The sequence below is a fragment of the Eimeria mitis genome, genomic scaffold (assembly GCF_000499745.2).
Source record: "Eimeria mitis Houghton genomic scaffold, Emh_scaff519, whole genome shotgun sequence".
Lineage (NCBI taxonomy): Eukaryota > Apicomplexa > Conoidasida > Eucoccidiorida > Eimeriidae > Eimeria > Eimeria mitis.
The window spans coordinates 8417-8937 of record NW_013573480.1 but is presented as its reverse complement, the minus strand read 5'-3'; the positions used below and the strand labels follow the sequence as shown (position 1 = coordinate 8937).

The window sequence follows — 521 nt, the reverse complement described above, 5'->3', positions numbered from 1 at the left end:
GCCAAGTAATGACCCCAACTCAGCAGAAGTATTCAATATACGATCAAGAATTGTTGGCACTCATATCGGCATTAGACAGATGGAGACACTTATTGCGCGTTGCGAAAGTTACGGTGTACACGGACCACCAGGCCCTCACCTTTCTCCAACGCTTGAGCTCACAGAAGCCCTTGCGGGGCAGAACCGCACGTTGGCTGGATTTCCTTGCAGAATTCTCAGATCTCACTATCACCTACCTCCAGGGAGCGAAGAATAAGGTTGCAGACGCGCTGTCTCGACACCCTCGGCACGGTAGTGGGGAGCATAACAGAGTAGAAAATATACTCGCTACAATGGTTCAACAGCAAGAGACCCCGGGAGCACAGCCTCGTTATTCGACTCGGCTTGTTACGGGATCGGCGTCACATCCTGACTTCCGAGCGATGATAGGGCGGCGTCTGCCAATGAGGCAACAACGGAACAATGGATCGGAGTCGCAACAGGCAGCGGAGTCGCAACAGGCAGCGGGATCGGCTGGTGCG

At 53.9% G+C, this 521-nt stretch overlaps 1 protein-coding gene across 1 annotated transcript in view; it reads left to right on the top strand.

The window, feature by feature from the left end:
* EMH_0014900 (uncharacterized protein) overlaps positions 1-521 on the top strand; it is a gene marked incomplete at both ends in the record, with an annotated part of 4981 nt that overhangs the window by 1106 nt on the left and 3354 nt on the right. Inside the window, one exon of the mRNA XM_013500248.1 lies at positions 220-516. Coding sequence (XP_013355702.1) covers positions 220-516 — 297 coding nt within the window. The remainder of the gene's footprint in view (positions 1-219; positions 517-521) is intronic.